This window comes from Rhinolophus sinicus, linkage group LG11 (assembly GCF_036562045.2).
Source record: "Rhinolophus sinicus isolate RSC01 linkage group LG11, ASM3656204v1, whole genome shotgun sequence".
Taxonomy (NCBI): Eukaryota; Metazoa; Chordata; class Mammalia; order Chiroptera; family Rhinolophidae; genus Rhinolophus; species Rhinolophus sinicus.
Window position 1 is genome coordinate 2,096,815 of NC_133760.1, and position 16,647 is coordinate 2,113,461.

Here is a 16,647-nt window from a genome sequence, read left to right on the forward strand (position 1 = left end):
TCTGACCTATTCAGTACACAACGAAAGGAGTTAGGGTAGCATCTGGAGCTCAAAGATCTAGAAAACAATCGTAGGGCTTTTTTATTTTGAAACAGTCATCTTTCTCTACATAAAGTAATGATCAGGTATTACCCCCTGCTGATTTCTCAACTCTCTAAAGGGGTTTTTGTTGCAAAAGTCAGAGCAGCTGAGATCCTCAACCCCACCCCATTCTTAAGGAGCAGACAGAAAGAAAGGCCCATCAAAAGCCAAGCTCTGTTACAGGTTAGCTTTAATTTGTTCTCCAGAGTCCAGAATTTAACCGCTGGAGCTGATCAAGCAGCACTAAGATGACCCACCTGGAATGAGGTGGGGCTGCCCCAACGGCCTTGCCTGCCATCAATAGGCTGAGAGGTGGGCAGTGCAAAGCCGGAGATCTCACCCAGTGATGTGCTCCCCCAAAGGGCCTAGGGGTACCCCCTTTCCTAAAGCAATAAGGGAACATGCCTTGAGAAGAACAGGGCTGGAAGTAGGACGGTGGTTCCTGACCTCTGTGCACGTTGTTATATGCAAATCTTTAAAAGTACAGAAACCTGGCTTCCAGCCCCAGACGTCCTGACTTCATTGGAATGGGATGGGGCACAGTCATGGGGATTTTAAAAGTTCCCCAGGGGAGTCTAACCTGTGGTGAAGTTTGGGAACTGAATAGGAGATGTCGTTACTATGGTAACCACTTCGCAATATGTAAGTATATCGAATCAATGCATTGTCCACCTTAAACCTACACGGTATTGCCAATTGTGTATCAAGAAAGCTGGGAGGGAGAAAGAAATGGGAGATAATCATTAATGTAGAGACTCAAGGCACAAGGGAGCTGGTATTTGTTACCCAAGGTGGACACTTTAGAATGTTGGAGAACATGCATTTGATAACAAACAGAAATGCCTACTGTGAGCTCACGGGCAACCCACATAATAGAGTCTTATGGAGAAAGTCGATTCAACAAACAGCATCATTAGAAAGTGGTCAGTAGCTGTGAGATGAAATTTCCAGGTCATGGAAAAGAAGGACACACACGCACAATTATCACTGGGAAGACCAGGAGAAGACTGTGCTCATGCAGAGGCCCTGGGCACAGGTATGCCAAGGGGCATGCGCTGTCTTCACCTGCAGTATCAGCACAGGTGGGAAGGGGATGGGGCACAGGGGCAGAAAGCAGCTGCAGCACATTGACCCTGGGCCCGGCCACTCTGAGCCGTGGCAGCCAATGGTCAGTGACAACGTCACCACCCAGGATTCCCCAAAGCACGGTATCACGTGGTTACCAGTTGGGATCCGACCCTGGAGGTGAGGAGTCCAGTCTGTGAGTGTACTCTCCCATCTTGTTCCCAGCTCCTTTCTCCCCCTTTTCTTTCTCCATAACTGATTAGAACTTATTCACTGGGCCCTGGTCTGTGTTCCCACCATCTCCACTTACAGTAGTGAGAGCCCAGGGCCCAAATATACCCTTTGAAAGGATGAAGGGTCCCATTTATGTTTGGGGTATTTAGGTACATGCCTTACCCTTTCCAGTCTCTAGGTCCAAAACAGACGATATAAGTGGGGGGTTGTAGCTCCAGGTCAGTATCAGCTGATGTCCGGTCCACATTTTGTGGGAATATGGGTGTCTTACTGTGTTCATTGTAACTATGTTAACTATGGCTTCCCGACATCCATCCTGAGGGTGTTCTTTGTCAAGTGAGGACACTGAGTCGCTGGTGAGTAACCAGCTTTACCTGGGTGCCAAGATAAAGCCAAAACCAGGCCCTGGAATCTTAATTGCTTCTGTGGGCTCGTTGAAGACACCTGTGGTGTCACAGGAGCGGCAGAGAGTGTAGAGAAAGGATGGGACAAAATGAAATTCTGGCAAGTCTTTATCCTCAGAAAGTGGTCTTAACCACCAGCCTTAATTCACAGCCTCCAGCCCACAGTCCTGCCTGGACTGGAACAGTGTCCTTCTCGTTTCCCCAGTCCCACCCCAGTTTTACAGAACAAGTGTCCGTGTGCCTACCCCAAATTACCCTTTTCACCTGGGCTCTAACCCCACCCACTTGTCTGTCCTTCGGTTTGATTCCTCAGTGTCCACTCTGTGGTGTATTGGGAAAAGTGGAGCCTTATGTCAGATGTGCGTTAAAATGCTTTTCCCTAAAAGAGAGCGAACCTTTTAACTTGTTACAACCTCAGCTTTCAACTCTGTAAAGTGAGGACAGTAATCTTCCTACACTGAGATGATTTATGGAAAGCATAAATGAGATGCTGTCAGTCGCCTAAGCAGGATTTAGAAAAGAATACCCACTCCCTTTCCTTCCTGCTGCTCTTCCTTTGCTCAGTCTTAGTAGGGGGTATATAGTCTGTCTCAATCATCTTGTCCTAAAAATAACTCGCCCTGCACCGTACTGATTTTTTTCCCCTACCACTCAGGGGTTTGTAGCTTTTTACAGCCAAGGTTCTCTCCTTGTTCCCCTAATCCCGCTTGTGAATCTTGGTGCAATATGTTTAATTCAAAGGTTTTATTCAAACCGTGTATAGATAAATGTGTTCAGGGGTAGTCATCTGAAATGCATTCTCTTTTAAGTAAACTTCCCTTATTAATTCAATCGCTTAGCCAAACGAGAGATTTTTTTGGGGTGGGGGTGGGGAGGCTTCTTGTGCTCTGTTTGCAGTCTCCATGTATCCAGGTTGTTTTATGTTAGAGGTGAAAAATGAGGAAATCTTAATTTACTTTTAACCTAGGAAGTTTTCATTGCTCCGTGGTTAGGATGCAACCTTTTAAACTTGTTCTTAGAAATAAGTATTTTTTTTTCCTTTTAACCACCAATAGGGTCAATACTTTTCTTAGATAATATACGGGAATGTGCACAAACGCTTATTCTCGTGTTAGGTTCTGTTTTGAGTAATTCAGCACAAAAACCTCCTCCATCATCAGTGACCTCTGTCGTCCTCGTTCTCTCCCTTATTCATAGACCAGTAATGGTAATATCTCAGTTATTTTAGTAAAATGCATTTATTTCTATTGGCTTCCACTACTAAAATGATGTTTTCATGGGAGATACCTTTTATTAGTTTTGAAAAAGCAAACAATAGAGAAGGTAGAAAGTGAAAAGTGTCCTTTCCTTGGCATGTTTAGTTCACCCTCCCCCCGCCAGTCAATCCATTTCCCGCTATCCCACCAAAATAGTGTGTGTGTATGGGGTGGGGGTGTTAGTATCTTACAGGCTGACCATTCTGTGCCAATTGTCAATCAGGCGTTTTTAAGGATGCAGAGTATATCAGTGCGTGAATTAACACACCTGTTATTGATCAAACCCAAATGACCTTCAGTCTTGCTGTTGCAAACAAGACTGTCTAATATTTACTTTTAAAATGCATAGGTCTTGCCAAATTACCCTCCAAAGAGATGGCACATTTTTTTCCTCACCTACAACAAAGCAGTAGGTGATCAAACATCATGGACATGGCCAGGTTGATACGTCCAACATGGTGTCCTTGTAATTCTTATGGATCATTATTGTCTTCCATGACAATGTTGATTGCAAGTACGTTTAAAAGCCATGTTCAGGTTTTCTGAGCTGTTCCAGTCCTTTGCTCATTTTAATAAATTGAACTATTGGTAACTTTCATCGACTGGAAGAGCTCCTTGTGTAATGTATTCTTTGTCCTGTGTTTCAAATGTATTTATACCAATTCATTTTTAGAGCTTCAAAGTTTTTTGGGAAGGGGGGAGGGTTTTGAGTCGAATGAGTTTTTGTTGTCTTATTTGTCTCATTTCTACTGTAGATTAAGACATTCTGTTCCAGCTGTAAATGATGTGGGGTTACATGTGAAATAGGAATTCACAAACATAAAAGTTTTTAAAATGTAACATCTCTCTTATCTTGGACCCTAGAACAGTAACATTCTCTCATAGAAGTTATGGCCTAACTTAAACATTAACAAAGTAAATAAACTTTTATTCAGAATTTTCTTGTCTGTTTTTGGCATTTTATAAGATCTTTAATGAGCGTCTAGTCCCAATTAAAATATCAGCAGGACTTCTGGGATGATATCATAGTGATTACTTTAAGGAGAATTGGTATTTTGAAAATATACACTCCATCTTTTTCCATCAAGTTTTTTTTTTTTTTTTTAATCTCTCACAGGCAATTTAAAGCTTTCAAAATGGACACTTCCATTTTCTAAATTAGAAACATTTTTATCTCTGTAGTTGCTGCAGTTAATCTGATCTCTTAGGTTTTCTGACTGGTTATTAGAATTAGGGTGGAATTTTGTTTTATTTTGTTAAGGTGGTATTTTCAATGTCAAATTTGTTACCAACCCATTTTAATGATGACTTGTGATTTATAATAGTTTTTCAAGTGATTTCCTTGGCTTTATTAGGCAGAGACCCACCTGCAAATGTTAATATTTTACCTTTCTCTGCCACTTTTATACCTCTCATTTCTTTATTCAATTACTTTGCTACAGAATTCATTAAATAATAGTGTAGGGAGTACAAAACTGAGCAGGAATGCTGACACCCTCCTCTCTCCATGTGGGGTCAGACAAGACCGCCTCAGGGCTAAACCCAGCACACTGGCTATTTTGGTAAATGTTTTTGTTTGTTTGTTTCAGTTACAGTTGACATTCAGTATTTTATATTAGTTTCAGGTGTACAGCATAGTGGTTAGACATTTATATAACTTACGAAGTGATCACCCCGATAAGTCTAGTCTCCACCTGATACCATCCATAGTTATTACAATATTATTGATTATATTCCCTGTGCTGTACTTTTTACATTTGTGACTATTTTGTAACCACCAATTTGTACTCTTAATTCCTTCTGTTTTGGTAAATGTTTTATTGGAACACATCTTCCCCATTGGTTATATATCATCAATGGTCATCATTAGTTACAATAGAGACTGAATAACCCACAAAACTGAAAATAGCTGACCCTTTTCAGAATGTTTGCCGATCTCTGCTCTGTGCTTTAAAAAAAAAAAAAAAAGGAATCAATGTTTCACCACTAAGTATATTTGCTTTTATTAGTAGAAAGTTTTAATTTGTTGAAGGATGTCTAGTTTGAATTTGCAAAGTGTTTCTCTTGTACTATTTATACATTCCTTAAGATCATATGATTTTGTTTTATTTTTCTGTGAAATGTGGAAGATTCTACTTACTTTGTTCTGTTTTAAACCTACTTTTTTCACGGGACTGTGTATGGCCACGACCCTCTGCCCTAAATAGAAACTGTCCTCCTGTGTGTGTGTTTTGGGTTTTTGTTTTTTGTTTTTGCTTTTTAGCTATTTCTCTTCTGAGTCCTAATTCTCAGCACTGGCGCCAGTCTATTTATTTAATGCGGCCTTTGTACGGGGGTGATAGTCTGTTTCCTTATACAAAGCTCTTCTTTCTTGTGACAAAATACTGGTAAAAACTGACTGCAGTGTAAAGAGATGCTGCTATTGCTTCAAATTGAGGTCATCCGTGCCTACAAAAAGACTTACAAAGAGAAACAAAACTGCTTTTAGTAAAAACCATAGGCTCATATTCTGTGCTTAAGGACCAGTTGAGGTTTCTGTTCCACATGGAGAGGGGAAAAAGTATTAACCACTCTTATAAAAGTTTTAATCATGTGAATAGCAAACAGTAACATAAAAAGACATTTGTCCCCACAGAAGGTCAGTAGGTTCATAGAAATCTTGCCTCTTTTGACAAAATTAATTAGGAACTCCAAAGACTGGATTAGATTGACTTCAAATGCCTTATTTCCTAATCTGCAGACATTTCAGAGTTACCAAAATATAAGGTTATCTCAGCTTCACCCACACACCCAGAAATCAAACAATTAAATCCTAAATCTAAACATGACCCTGAGCACTTGTTTAGGAAACGTAGTTCCCACTGTGTAACAATTAGAGCCGATGTTATTCAGGATTTCACTCATTTGTGTTCCTTCCCTGAAACCTCACAAAGCCCTCGGAAGTACAGGTACTATGACTCCCACCTGTCAGAGGAGAAAGCGCCCAACCTCAGAGGTTCAGTCACTTGCCCAAGGTGATGTATCATGAAAGTTAGCAGAGCAGGAGTTGAATTTAGGGCTGTCACTCTGATTTCAGGGCCCTTGTAATCACAGAAATAGACACCCTCTTAAAATCAAATGACCTGTGTGGGATGTTTTCCCCCAGTTTTAATTGTGGTATTGACAAATAAAAATTGTATATATTTAAGGTGTACAGTGTGATGTTTTGATACACAGATACCTTGTGACGTGAAACTCACACCTCCAGCACCTCACATAGTTGCCATTTTATGTGTGTGTGGTGAGAACATTTAAGCTCCTCAGCAAATGTCAGGTACACAATATGGTAATGTTAGTTATTGTCACCTCACTCTGCAATAGGTTCCCAGCACTTATCCATCTTCTAACTGCCTCCCCTGGCAGCTACCAAACTACTCTGTTTCCATGAGTTTGATTTTCTTAGAATCCACCTCTGTGGAATCCAAACCTTCAGACTTGGCACCATGAGGACACAGATGCCGTCCGCCACAATACTATCACTAGCGATTCATTGTAGCAGAACACTCTCTGGGCTAGAAAGAGAAGATGGAAGAACGCAAGGGAGGAAACTACTCGCTTCTCCAGGAAGTTGGTCAGTCTGTGACAACTGTCTATGGAGCGCTACCTCTGAGCTATGTTGAGTACAGCGTCTTAGCCAAGGGCACTCACTGACAAGGGCTTTGACTCCTACTCTATGCCCGGTACTGTTCCAGGAACCAGGGATATGGGTAGGAAAATAGCCCACAACTTATAGTCCAGTAACAAGATAGACAGATGAAATGTCAAAGAATTTTTAGTGTATAAAGAATTGTTACCTGGGAGTTGGGCTTCTCTTGGTATGTTTCACCAAAGGCATAGAAAAATGTTGATCCATCTACTGAGTTGATTGAGGTTGGTTGTATGGATGTGATCATTTAATGCAAGATTCTCTTAATCTTGTCACTCTTCCAACAGGTCCCCATTTGCTCTCTACTATCAAAGAGTCTACTTTTCCATCAACACTTGAGCCCTTAGCCTTGAGTTAAGATGGGAGAAGCCAACTTACCCTCCCTTTCCAAGTACGGACTACAGTGGTATTTCAAGCAGCTGGGAGAAGAAGGGTTTCAGACATTTAAGGACTTAGTAAAGGGAAAAGCTTCAGAACTGGCAGCGTGCTCCTTTCCGTGGATTGAAGTGGATAATGCCAATGTGGAACATTTAGCCTACCTCTTGCATGAGCATTGTAGGGGACCTCTTGTCTGGAAGATATCCATAAGCATCTTTGACGAGATGGACCTGCCAGCACTCTCTCAGAAGGCAAGGGATCACATGGAAAGTGAGTAAGACATGGGCCTACTTAGGGGTAGGAGACAAGCGAGGGGGACCTCCAGGTCCCATGGGAACAGGGAGGGTACCATTGTCCTCTCATTGGGCCCACCTCTACAACTTGAGTCTAAATCCTGAGAAGTAACTCACTGGTCACCCTCCCTGGCTGGAAACTACTGTAGTCTCTAGTCTATGAAACAACAAAGGAGGAGAGATGAGTAGAAGACCCTCTAGCCAGTCAGAATTTAGTGGATATTAATAGAAAGGATTCAGAGTTGTGAACACTAAGCCTGAGTTCTGGAGCTGCCATCTGTTATATGTGTGACTTTGAGCAAGCCCCCTCCTCCTCTGACCCTTGTATTCCACATCTTGCGACAGTAGCTGTGATGTTCATACAAGCCATTGCAAGGGTTCGATAGGGTAATGTATAGAAAGTGGTTAATGAAGCTGAATCCGTCTTTTGAGAACATACAGTTGTTGTACAATGGGCATCTTGCCCCAGGCTGAGGGACCAAATTCAAGGAACTCTTCCAGGGACTGACCTTACTCAGACTGTTGGTGCCGTATTATAGGGATGTACTTAGATCAAAGGGTGGATTACCTTAGGGGGTTTAAGAGGAAGGTAGTAAGAAATAAAAATAATAGCTCTTCTTTACTCTATCTGTGGACAGAAAACTTAGAAGAGTCCCACGTATGAGCAGTCAGACTGGCCTCAAAGACCACAGGTAGCACATGCCTAGATGTGACGTGGCATCTGCAGCTACAAAGGACTTTTCTTTTTTAAGTAAAGTTTATTGGAGTGACAATTGTTAGTAAAGTTACATAGGTTTCAGGTGTACAATTCTGTATTACATCATCTATACATCGCATTGTGTCCACCACCCAGTCAGTTCTCCTTCCATCACCATATATTTGATCCCCCTTACCCTCATCTACCAGCCCCCTCCCACCTTACTCTCTGGTAACCACTAAACTATTGTCTATGTCTATCAGTTATTGTTTCTTTGATTATTTTGTTCCTTTGTTGCTTTCAGTTTTATATCCCACATATCAGTGAAGTCATATGGTTCTCAACTTTTTCTGACTTATTTCGCTTGCCATAATCTCAAGATCCATCCATGTTGTCACAAGTGGCACTATTTCATCTTTTCTTATGGCAGAATAGTATTCCATTGTGTATATATACCACATCTTCTTTATCCAATCATCTAACAAAGGACACTTTAGTTGTTTCCGTGTCTTGCCACTGTAAATAAAGTTGCAGTGAACAGTGGAGTATATATACCTATACAGATAAATGTTTTCAGATTTTTTTGGGTATATACCCAGGAGAGGGATTACTGGGTCACATGGTAATTCTATCCTTGAGTTTTTGAGGAACCTCCACACTGTTTTCCATAGCGGCTGCACCAGTCTGCATTCCCAACAACAGTGTATGAGGGTCCCTTTTTCTCCACAGCCTTTCCAACACTTATTAGTTGTCTTGTTAATAGCCATTCTAACTGGTATGAGGTGGTTTTTGTTTTAATTTCATTGTGATTTTTATTTTCCTTTCTCTGATGATTAGTGATGTTGAGCATCTTTTCTTATGTCTATTTGCCATATGTAGGTCCTCTTTGGAGAAATGTTTCTTCAGGTCCTCTGCCCATTTTTTAATTGGATTGTTTGTTTTTTGTTGTTGAGTTGTATGAGTTCCTTGTATATTTTGGATATTAGCCCCTACTGGAGACACTGTTTGCAAAAATCTTCTCCCATTCAGTTGGTTGCCTCTTTATTTTGTTGATGGTTTCTTTTGCTGTGCAGAAGCATTTTAGTTTGATATAGTCCCATTCATTTATTTTAGCTTTTATGTCCCTTGTCTTTGAGGTCAAATTCATAAAATCCTCTTTAAACCCGAGGTCCATACGTTTAGTACCTTTTTTTTTTATGCAGTTTATTGTTCCAGGTCTTATGTTTAGATCTTTGATCCATTTTGAGTTAATTTTGGTACATGGTGACAGATAGCAGTCTAGTTTCAATTTTTTGCTGATGGCTTTCCAATTCTCCCAGCACCATTTATTGAAGAGGCTATCTTTTCTCCTTTGTATGTTTTGACTCCTTTGTCGAAAATTATCTATCCATATTTATGTGGGTTTATTTCTGGGTTTTCAATTCTATTCTATTGGTCTGCGTGTCTGTTTTTCTGCCAATACCATGCTGTTTTGATTATTGTTCCTCTGTAGTACAAGCTGAAGTCAGAGAGTGTGATACCTCAGCATTGTTCTTTTCTCATAGGATTGCTTTGGCTATTGGGGGTCTTTTCTCATGCCATAAAAATCTGATGATTTTTTTGGTTCTATTTCTTTTAAAAATGCCATTGGGATTTTGATGAGGATTGCATTAAATCTGTATATTGCTTTAGGTAATATGTCCATTTTAACTATGTTGATTCTTCCAATCCATGAGCATGGAATATCTTTCCATTTCTTTCTGTCTTCTTCAATTTCTTTTAAAAATGTCTTATAGTTTTCAATGTATAGGTCTTTCACATCCTTAGTTAAATTTATTCCTAGGTATTTTATTCTTTTGTTGCAATTGCAAAAGGAATGTTTTATTTCTTTTTCTGAGATTTTATTGTTAGTATATAGGAATGCAGTGGATTTTTGTAAATTGATTTTGTAGCCAGCAACTTTACTGTATTCGTTGATTGTTTCTAATAGCTTTTTAGTGGAGTCTTTAGGGTTTTCTATATATAGCATCATGTCATCTGCAAAAAGTGATAATTTAACTTCTTCATTCCCAACTGGGATGCATTTTATTTCTTTCTCTTGCCTGATTGCTCTGGCAAGGACTTCCAATACTATGTTGAAAAGCAGAGGTGATAGGGGACAGCCCTGTCGTGTTCCTGAACATAGAGTGAAGGGCTTCAGTTTTTCACTGTTAATTATGATATTAGCTGAGGGTTTGTCATATATGGCCTTTATTATGTTTAAATATTTTCCTTCTATAACCATTTTATTGAATGTTTTAATTATAAATGGATGTTGTATCTTGTCAAATGCTTTTCCTGCATCTATTGATATAATCCTATGATTTTTGTCCTTTATTTTGTTTATGTGGTGTACCACATTGATCAAATTGCATATGTTGAACCATCCTTGTGCCCCCTGGAATGAACCCCACTTGGTCATGATAGATAACCTTTTTAATGCATTGTTTTATTCGATTTGCTAGAATTTTGTTTAGGATTTTTGCATCTGTATTCATCATAGATATTGGTCTGTAGTTTTCTTTTTGTGTGCTGTCCTTACCAGGTTTTGGTATCAGGGTAATGCTGGCTTCATAAAATGAGTTAGGGAGTACTGTCTCTTCTTCAATGTTTTTGAAGAATTTGAGGAGAACAGGTATTAGATCCTCTTTGAATGTTTGGTAGAATTCACTAGTGAAGCCATCTGGTCCTGGACTTTTGCTTTTGGGAAGGTTTTTCAATGACTGATTCAATTTTCTTACTATTGATCAGTCTATTTAGATTTTCCAGTTTTTTGTGATTCAGCCTAGGAAGGCAAGTTTCTAAGAACTTGTCCATTTTTTCTAGGTTATTAAATTTGGTGGCATATAGTCCTTCATGGTATTCTTGGATGATCGTTTGTATTTCTGTGGCATCCGTGATAACTTCCCCTCTTTCATTTCTGATTTTGTTTATTTGTGCCTTTTCTTTTTTTATCTTAGTGAGTCTAGCCAAGGGTTTGTCAATTTTGTTAATCGTTTCAAAGAACCAGCTCTTTGTTGAGTTTTTTCTATTGCCTTTTGCTCTCTGTTTTATTTAGTTCTGCTCTGATTTTGATTATTTTCTTCCTTCTGCTGCCTTTGGGTTTCATTTGCTCTTTTTTTCTAGTTCTTTAAGGTGTAATGTGAGGTGTTTATCTGGGATTTTTCTTCTTTCTTGAGCTAAGCCTGTAATGAGATAAATTTCCCTCTTATTACTGCTTTCGCTGCATCCCAATAATCTTGACAGGATGTACTTTCATTCTCATTTGCTTCTATTATCTTTTGATCTCTTATTCTTTAAACCAATTGTTCTTTAAAAGTATGTTGTTTAATTTCCACATATTCATGGTTTCTCCTGCTTTCTTTTTGCAGTTGATACTCAATTTCAAAGCCTTGTGGTTGGAGAATATGCTTGGTATGATTTCAATCTTCTTAAATTTGCTGAGGCTAGTTTTATGTCCCAATATATGGTCTATCCTTGAGAATGTTCCATGTACACTAGAAAAAAATATATAGTCTGATGTTTTAGGATGAAGTGCTCTATAAATGTCAATTATGTCCATTTCATCTAATGTGTCATTTAGGGCTGCTATTTCGTTATTTATTTTCTGTTTGGATGATCTATCCATAGCTGTCAATGATGTATTTAAGTCCCCTAGTATAATTGTGTTTTGGTCAATTTCTCCCTTTAGTTCTGTTAGTAGTTGCTTGGTATATTTCGGTGCTCCCTGATTGGGGGCATAAATATTGATGACTATTATGTCTTCTTGTTGTATAGTTCCCTTTACCAGTATGAAATGTCCATCTTTGTCTCTTGTTACCTTTTTCACCCTGAAGTCTGTTTCATCTGATATCATTATGGCTACACCTGATTTTCTCTGGATACCGTTTGCTTGGAGTGTCAATTTCCACCCTTTCACTTTGAGTCTATGCTTGTCCTTGTAGCTGAGATGTGTCTCTTGGAGACAGCATATGGTTGGGTTTAGTTTTTTGATCCAATCTGCTACTCTGTGCCTTTTTATTGGTGAGTTCAGTCCATTTACATTTAGGGTGATTATTGATATGTGAGGATTTCCTGTCATTCTATCTTTAGTTTTCTGGTAAGGCTGTGTCTCCATTGTTTCTTTGCCTTTTTGTTGTTGTCTATTATTTCTGTGTGGTGGTATTCTATGATGTTTCCCTCTGTTTCTTCTTTTATTGCAGTATATATTTCAGTTCTGGATTTTTTTTGAGTGGTTACCCTTAAGTTTATGTAAAAGAAAGTTTGATAATTAGAGTATTCCATTTTCTTCAGCACACTTACTTTCTCCATTGCCGTATTCCGGTTCAGGCCTTTACTCTCCCCCTTTTTATGTTTTGGTTGCCACAAATTGTCCTTGTTGATGGTGGTCGAATAGCCTCCTTTAGTATTTCTTGTAGTGCAGGTCGTGTATTAGAAAATTCCCTCAGCTTCTGTATGTCTGGAAAGGTCTTTATTCCTCCTTCATATCTAAAGGATATCTTTGCTGGATATATTATTCTTGGCCCATAATTTCTCTCTTTCAATAGTTTGAATATTTGGTTCCACTCCCTCCTGGCTTGTAGAGTTTCTGCTGGAAAATCTAATGATAATCTAATGAGCTTTCCTTTGTATGTTACCGTCTTCTTTTCCCTGGCTGCCTAGAGGATTGTTTCTTTGTCGTTGATTTTAGACAGCTTCAGTACAATGTGCCTTGGAGAAGGCCTGTTGGGATTGAGGTAATTAGGTGTTCTATTTGCTTTTGGATTCAAGGATCCAGTTCTGTCCACAAGTTTGGGAGTTCTCATCGACAATTTGTTTGAATATATTCTCTGTTCCCTTCTCTCTTTCTTCTCCTTCTGGTATGCCCATTATTCTTATATTGCTCTTTCTGATGGAGTCAGAAAGTTCTTGTAGAGTTCTTTCATTTCTTCTAAGTCTCAAGTCTCTTTCTTCTTCCATCTGTGTAGTTTCCAGGTTTCTATCTTCGATGTCACTGATTCTTTCCTCCATCTGGTCAACTCTACTACCTAAGCTGGTTATTTCATTCTTAATTTCTTCTATTGAGTTCTTAATCTCCAGAAATTCTATTTGGTTCTTTTTTAAAATTTCAATCTCTTTCGTAAGATGCTCATGTTGTTCTTTGATTGTGTTTCTGAGTTCATTAAACTGCCTTTCTGTGTTTTCTTGCATCTCGTTGAGTTTTTTCAGAACTGCAATCTTGAATTCTCTGTCACTTTTTTTTTAATTTATTGGGGTGACAATTGTTAGTAAAATTACATAGATTTCAGGTGTACAACTCTGTATTACATCATCTATAAATCCCCTTGTGTGTTCGTCACCCAGAGTCAGTTCTCCTTCTGTCACCATATATTTGATCCCCCTTACCCTCATCTCCCACCCCCCACCCCCCATCCCCCTTACCCTCTGGTAACCACTAAACTATTGTCTGTGTCTATGAGTTTCTGTTTCTCATTTGTTTGTCTTGTTCTTTTGTTGTTTTTGGTTTAAATACCACATATCTACATGGATGGATCTTGAGAGGTAATGCTGAGCGAAATAAGTCAGACAGAAAAAGCAGAGAACCATGTGATTTCATTGAATTCTCTGTCATTTAAGTCACATATTTTCATATCTTTAAGTGCCTTTTCTGGAGAATTTTCACTTTCTTTCTGAGCCGTCTTGTTGCCTTGGTTATTCATGGTGATGACTGATTTATTATTTCTCTTCCTAGACATCTACAGGAGGGGCTTCTGCAACAGGTTGATAGGAAGAGGTCTTTCTTTTGTTTTCCAGTACTTGTTGGTAGAATGTTTTATTTTCTCTCCGACTGCAGCCTTTTTTTCTCTCTCTCACATGGTAGTGCTATGTTGTCTCTGCACTATTCCAGCTTCTCACACAATGGGGGGATTCCCTGGAAGACGGGCTTCTCCTCTATTAATAGTTTGCCTGGGTCACAGGGCGCAGTGTCCGTGTGGGTATGTGGAGAGCTTTTGAAGTTCCAAAGCTCTTCCTGCACCAGATTCAGAGCCCGTATGTTTCAACAGTTCTGTTTACTCCTGCAGGGATCCGCCCAGATAGGTGGGGCCAGGGGCAGGGTGAGTTGTGAGAGGTGGCCCAGAGCAATGGCTGCGACCACCACCACAGCCGGTCTTGCTTCCACAGCTCCCTCCCCTTTGCCGGAACTAGTTGGGCTGTGAATTTTTGTCTGCGCTCCACAGTTCTCAGAGCAGCAAATATTCTGTTCTTTTGATCTGACACTGCTTCTGTTCCGCTTCTAGCACCGGGCAGGTGGGGGCGGGGTGAGCTCTGGGCGGGTAGGGAAGGGGCGGCTAGTCTCAGTGCCTAAGGCTTCCATTCTCTGCTTGGCAATGAGGGCTTAAACCATGGTTTTCAGCCTTCTTCCCTCAGTCTTTGCTCCGAGGTCTCTGCCATGAGTGTTGGGTTCAGCCGTGTTATATGCTGCCCCCTCAGCCCTGTGGGTCATAAGGGGATCCCTAGCAGTCAGAATTCTTCCCTCTCCCATGACTGCAGTAGCTCTGGAATGCAGGGAGCTCCAAGCTCCAGTCTGCATCCTGTGGCCCACGTCTCTGCACTTCGCCCTCCCCTTCCCCCCCCATTTGCCCACCTTTAGATGATTCTAATTGCATGTCTCTTAGGCTTGCCTGTGCACTGTGCAGGGAGTCCTTTGTGGACTTATTGCTGTTCAATTTGTTGTAAATTCCAGGGGTGATTTCAAGGGCCTCACCTGATGCCACCATTTCTGTCATGTAATCCAAAGGACTTTAAGAAAAGCTATACCTTCTGAGCTTCAAAAAGGCCTGTGTGGAAAGCATGTTGATATTATTCACAGGAAATGAGGGTTAGAAAATTAAAATGATAGCTGATCTTTACTGGGTCAGTACTCCAAGTAGGCTGTATGTTATGTGCCCTGCCATTGAGTCTGAAACCTACCCAACAAAACAGGCTTCCCATGGCAGAAGCTCAAATAGTTTCTCCAAGTTACACAACCTGACCGAGTTTGTGAGCTAATGTATGGCAAAGAAGAGACTCATTATTTAACATTCATTTAGTATATCTTTAAATTAACATGTGTCATGCACCAGAGATCTATAGCTTTCAGTGAAGTAAGGAAGAGGGATAAATGGGCAATTTTTTAAATAAATGGTGTAGAAAAAAATATGAGATGTTCCTATTTCTGTTTAGAGGGAAGTACAAACTAGAATCACTTCCTAGAAGAAACAAGGTTCAGGCTCAGACAAAAATGAAGAAAAAGAGTTAGCCAAGCTAATTTGGCATGGTAGCAAAGAAGAGTCTGAGCAAAGAACAACAGCATTTAACCAAGAAATAGCCTGGACAGCCCATGGGGAATTGGAGGGACTGTGGCAGGAAATGATGATGGAGAGATGGACTAGAAGTCAGATAACGTAGCATCTTGAAAATAATTTTAATAGCAAAGCATGAGCAATGGAATGGTTTTAAAGGAGTGGGGGTAAAAATAATCAAACTGGTGATTCAGCATTGTTGTGGAAGGGTTGAGCGGTCCAGAAAGAGTCATGAGTTGATATGGAGAGACCAGTTAGGAGTCCATGCTCATCTCCCATGGGAGAAATGAAGGCAGCTTGGACTGGGGTGACAATGGCAGTTAATGAAAGAAGTAGAAATGGAATTGGAAGATGTTTCAAAAGAAGACACAGCAGTTTTTGAGGACTACATGCAGAGGGAGAATATGGTATCAAGGATGATACCCAAGTTTCTGGCACAGAAGCTGGGTGGACGGGTTTCCATGGCCCTGGCCCAGGAGAGGTGTTTGCAGCACATAGCCCTGGGAGAGTAGTCAGTGGGAGACCTTGTGAGTTGAAGATGCCTCTATTTGGGTAAGCCACAGGCGTCTAATGACTAGTTAACTAGTCTGAAGTTCAAGAGAGGTATTTAGGATGACTCTTGAAGATAAATTCACAATAACCATAACATACTTCCTCATTATATGACTTACCCAAGGCCATACAGCAAAACAGGGATTGAAATGTGTGTTTCCAAGTTCAAAATCAGAGCACTCTTTACTATAAATCTTTGTTGTTTCTCTCTGACTCCACTGTCTCCATTACAGGATAGTCATGGAATAAACTGAGATCCTGGGTTTCTTCTTGGTTCCCCTTGGTAATTTGGGCAGGGCATGCTCTCATCCCTGGTCTGGGTAATTGCTATGAGGCCGTTCTCTTCATCTACTCTGTTGCAGAATGTTCACTGGTTGAAGTACCAGAAGATTCTACACCGATGAAGACTGACCAAGGAACAAGCATGGAAGAAGAGCCAGGTCAGTGTGAGGGTGGTGGAGAAATGTACATGCCTAAAGCCACATGGTGATTAGTTAGTGGCACATCTAGGACTGGAAGCATGGCTTCTGATAGCATGGTGTTCCTTCGAGTTCAATGGCCTATAATTAGCTGACTGGATAGGTTCCGAGGATCTGGTAATTGTTGTCTTTCTTTGTCTAAGTCCAAGGGAGTGCTGTGGTCTTAAGGCTTTCTTACAACTC

General features: G+C 40.3%; 1 protein-coding gene across 1 annotated transcript in view; it reads left to right on the forward strand.

The window, feature by feature from the left end:
• The first annotated feature begins 7,084 nt into the window (after window positions 1-7,084).
• Window positions 7,085-16,647, forward strand: part of NLRP5 (NLR family pyrin domain containing 5) — a 42,397-nt gene continuing 32,834 nt past the window's right edge. The window contains exons 1-2 of the mRNA XM_074315432.1: window positions 7,085-7,373; window positions 16,348-16,440. Coding sequence (XP_074171533.1) covers window positions 7,085-7,373; window positions 16,348-16,440 — 382 coding nt within the window. The remainder of the gene's footprint in view (window positions 7,374-16,347; window positions 16,441-16,647) is intronic.